We start from the raw sequence: 3277 nt of genomic DNA, 5'->3' as shown, positions 1-3277 counted from the left end.
TGAATTCACACATTATTATTATGAGGAATTTAGTGTTTTCCAAAGAATTTGAATATATTTGTGAGTGTGGGGGGTAGCAACAGCTGATCGCAGACAATCAGCTGTCAATGCAGCAGAAAAGGTAGTCTCCATGAGTTGCCTTCCTCCTGCTTTTACTGTCTGGTTAGCGTGAGCTAACGCAGCGCAATGTGATCTCATCTCTACTCATCAAAAATTGCAGCTTCGTAAGACTCCTTGAATCCACTGTGAACATCACACATGACCTGTTAATCTCACACCAACACTCAAACGCCTCGCCTCTGTTGTTAAACCTGTTAATAACTGTTGGGTAACCTTAACTGTGTGATGCTTACAGTTAGCCCTGTCACCATGTGTCTCTGTCCCACACAGAGCTCTGGTCCTGCAGCAGCTGTCGCATGATAAACAGAAAGAGAGAGAGATAGGGGAGCGGAACGAAGCAATACACTTCAAACAGCTCTACAATGAAATGAGATTTTATCTATTTTAAACAGTCAAATTTGTGGTAAAGTTCCAGTGATTGGACACACTTGCAAGGTCATGTAGAATTTATGGGATCGTCTGAATTTGCACTAATTGTTGGGATTCCAACATCGCAACGTCCTGGAGGGACTGACTCTATGAGAGAGCCCCTTACATCTATCTCCAGCGGAACATAACGAGCTGACATGACACATACGACTGTTTTCACACATGTTACATTATAAGACTTGCAGCCAACAGCATCCAACTTCACCCTGCTACAACATCTCTAAACAATGGTTTTGTCTTGTCGTGAATTTTTGATATGAACTGGCCTTAAGAGACATAATTGCACTGGATTGCAAAAAAGGCATAACAGAGAAACAAAGACAAGCACGTAAACAAAGACGAGCACATAGAGCTCTAAAGAGTACAAACACATTAACATATTAAGGGATCATTAGGTTGTAGTTGATGGTTAGTAAAAGGTAAAAATCGGTAGTAATGACACATTTTGTAAAGGTTTGGTTCAGCCATCCAAATGAGTGGGAGCAGGGAACCATTCGTTTTTGGTAATGATGTGTGTTACAGCGGTGACTTGTTGGGATAATTACGTTAGTGACAGTGGCTGCAGCAGCAGTGGAGGCCGCAAAGGTTGTTAGCACATCATCGGGGCCAGCAGTGGATGTGTAGGTAGAGACATGGCTGAGGGTGGGCGATGGCGTGGGTGAGGCGCCAGGTGAGTCCAGGCTACAGATCTGCAGCTCGTCCAGCAGACCCGCCGTGGATGACGAGTAGTGGCTGAGAGCTGACACCGTCACAGGGGAAGCCGAGGGTGACACGTAGCCACTGATGCTCACACTGCTGATTGTGGTAAGGCTCGGCCTGCTGACTGCACCGGCTCCGCTAGGAACATACGGGGTTGGCGATAGAGCCTTGGGCATTAGGCCAGGCAGGTAGTCGAGTGAATCTGAGCTGTGGCAGCGATAGGGGGAGTGCCGTGCTGTGGGGTCGGGGGATGGAGGCCCCTGGTGTTGAAGGGAGAGGGAGTTGATTGGAAAAGGAGGAAAGGAGGAGAGTGCTTAGTGACATCACTCATTAGCCACGTTGTCACAAAGGATGTGTGGAAGGAGCCAAACAGAGGGTGAAATGCTGCTGTGAAATCACACTCATGTGGTGGCAGCATCACCTTCTGAAACATGATTAATGCTGTGAACTAAAGAGGCTCTGTTAGTTCAAACACTGTGGAAGGCAGCAAATACAGCTTACAGACTGGCAAAAAATAAATAAAACACTTGGTTATCACACATACAGTATGAGTTCACACATGTAGAACCACTTTTAGTTTGGTTGGTTGGATGGCAGCACCAAGACTAAAGGGCAACACACACAGGCAGCAGATGGCGTGCATCAAAACACCTGCAATTCTTTTTTATTTATTTAAGGCCAACCAATAGCTGCCTCAAGGAACCCCATTGTCAGACTTCCCAGTGTTTGTATGCATCGAGACACCAGAAAAACAGCAACTTTATCACATCTGGCCTCATTTGACCAGGCTACAGTATCTGAGTACTTCTTCTGTTCATACGGCACGTTTAGTGTGAGTGGGTGTCAATTGATGTTACGCAACCAGTGTGTTATCCTTTTATCACACTTGATGTCACTAAGACAAAAACCACCTTGAAATGCACACAGTCATTGCTCTCTCTTGTTCTGTTGTCACAGTATGTAGTCAGTTATGTACCAACAGCTCTGCAGGAGAAGGTCGTGGTGGAATCGCGGGAGGAGCCTTTGTTATCTCCACCTGGGCTGAAGCTGGACTTGGGGTTTGATTTGAGGCTCGATCTGGGACCTTGAGCTCCACTGTGCTGTTTTGACGCTCTGGATGCTTCTCGGGGCCCAAGTGGACAGAAGGTGAGGCTGCCTGGGTCAGGGGCTGAGACAAGGGGGGACCTCTTTGTGGAGGTGGGGAAGTGGGTGGAGGGGAACCTGTGGACTGGGTCTTAGGTTGAAAGTCAAGGTAAGAGTTGCTGTGATCCGGGGGGTCAGGGATGGTGACAGGGGTTATTTTAAGGGAAGACACTTTACGCTCCTGGGCCTGTGTATTAGTGGTGGCAGATGCATTACAGTTGCTAATATCATTGGATACAGTGGACTGGTGTGTCTGCTGGACTGAGTTTGCATTGGTCTCTGAGTAGGAGTAAGAAGATTTGCTACTAATAGTGTAGGACTCTTTCAAAACAGCTTTCTCATTCTGCGTGAATGTTAGCATTCCAGGGCTAAAATCATTAGCCAGGGCAACAAGGGAGCTGTAGTCTGGTGGATTAGTGCCTGTGGGTGAGAAATGGAAACTCTCTCTCCTGGGGGGTGGTAATGGTATTGGATTGGTATCCTTATTGGCCAATTAGAAAGCAACAGCCAATGTAAGTTCAAACAAAAACAACAACAAAGAAAAATCATCAGTGCAAAGCTTGATACAAATCATCAACTTGTTCCAAAAGCATAATTATAAATACCACATGGTTCTGTGCAAATTATCCATAATTATGACAGTCTGTGGTATCATAAGAAAATGATTTTCACGCAGACTTTTGCAAGCAAACCCCAAATGTTTGGATTAAACAGTGGTTCCCAACCTTTGTCCTTAATGGACCCCTTTTCTGTTATTGAGTAAACTGATGGCCCCTGATATTTAAGGATATTTCAAATTATATTTAATGCATAGCAGAAATATTACAGAATAACTTACAAACTGTGCAACTAACCAAAATAGTGGCCGCTATGAGTGCTGGAAGTT

At 45.4% G+C, this 3277-nt stretch overlaps 1 protein-coding gene across 1 annotated transcript; it reads right to left on the bottom strand.

Moving 5' to 3' along the window:
- Positions 1 to 589: 589 nt before the first annotated feature.
- LOC121938196 (proline-rich receptor-like protein kinase PERK10) lies at positions 590 to 2915 on the bottom strand. Its single transcript, XM_042481471.1, has 2 exons — positions 2225 to 2915; positions 590 to 1508 (listed from the first exon to the last, which is right to left on the bottom strand). The coding sequence occupies exons 1-2, from the start codon at positions 2750 to 2752 to the stop codon at positions 930 to 932; spliced, it is 1107 nt and encodes a 368-aa protein (XP_042337405.1). The 5' UTR covers positions 2753 to 2915; the 3' UTR covers positions 590 to 929.
- Positions 2916 to 3277: the final 362 nt, after the last annotated feature.

The sequence above is a fragment of the Plectropomus leopardus genome, unplaced genomic scaffold, assembly GCF_008729295.1.
Source record: "Plectropomus leopardus isolate mb unplaced genomic scaffold, YSFRI_Pleo_2.0 unplaced_scaffold28800, whole genome shotgun sequence".
NCBI lineage: Eukaryota > Metazoa > Chordata > Actinopteri > Perciformes > Serranidae > Plectropomus > Plectropomus leopardus.
The sequence above is the reverse complement of the archived record's forward strand: the minus strand, read 5'-3'. Positions and strand labels throughout refer to the sequence as shown.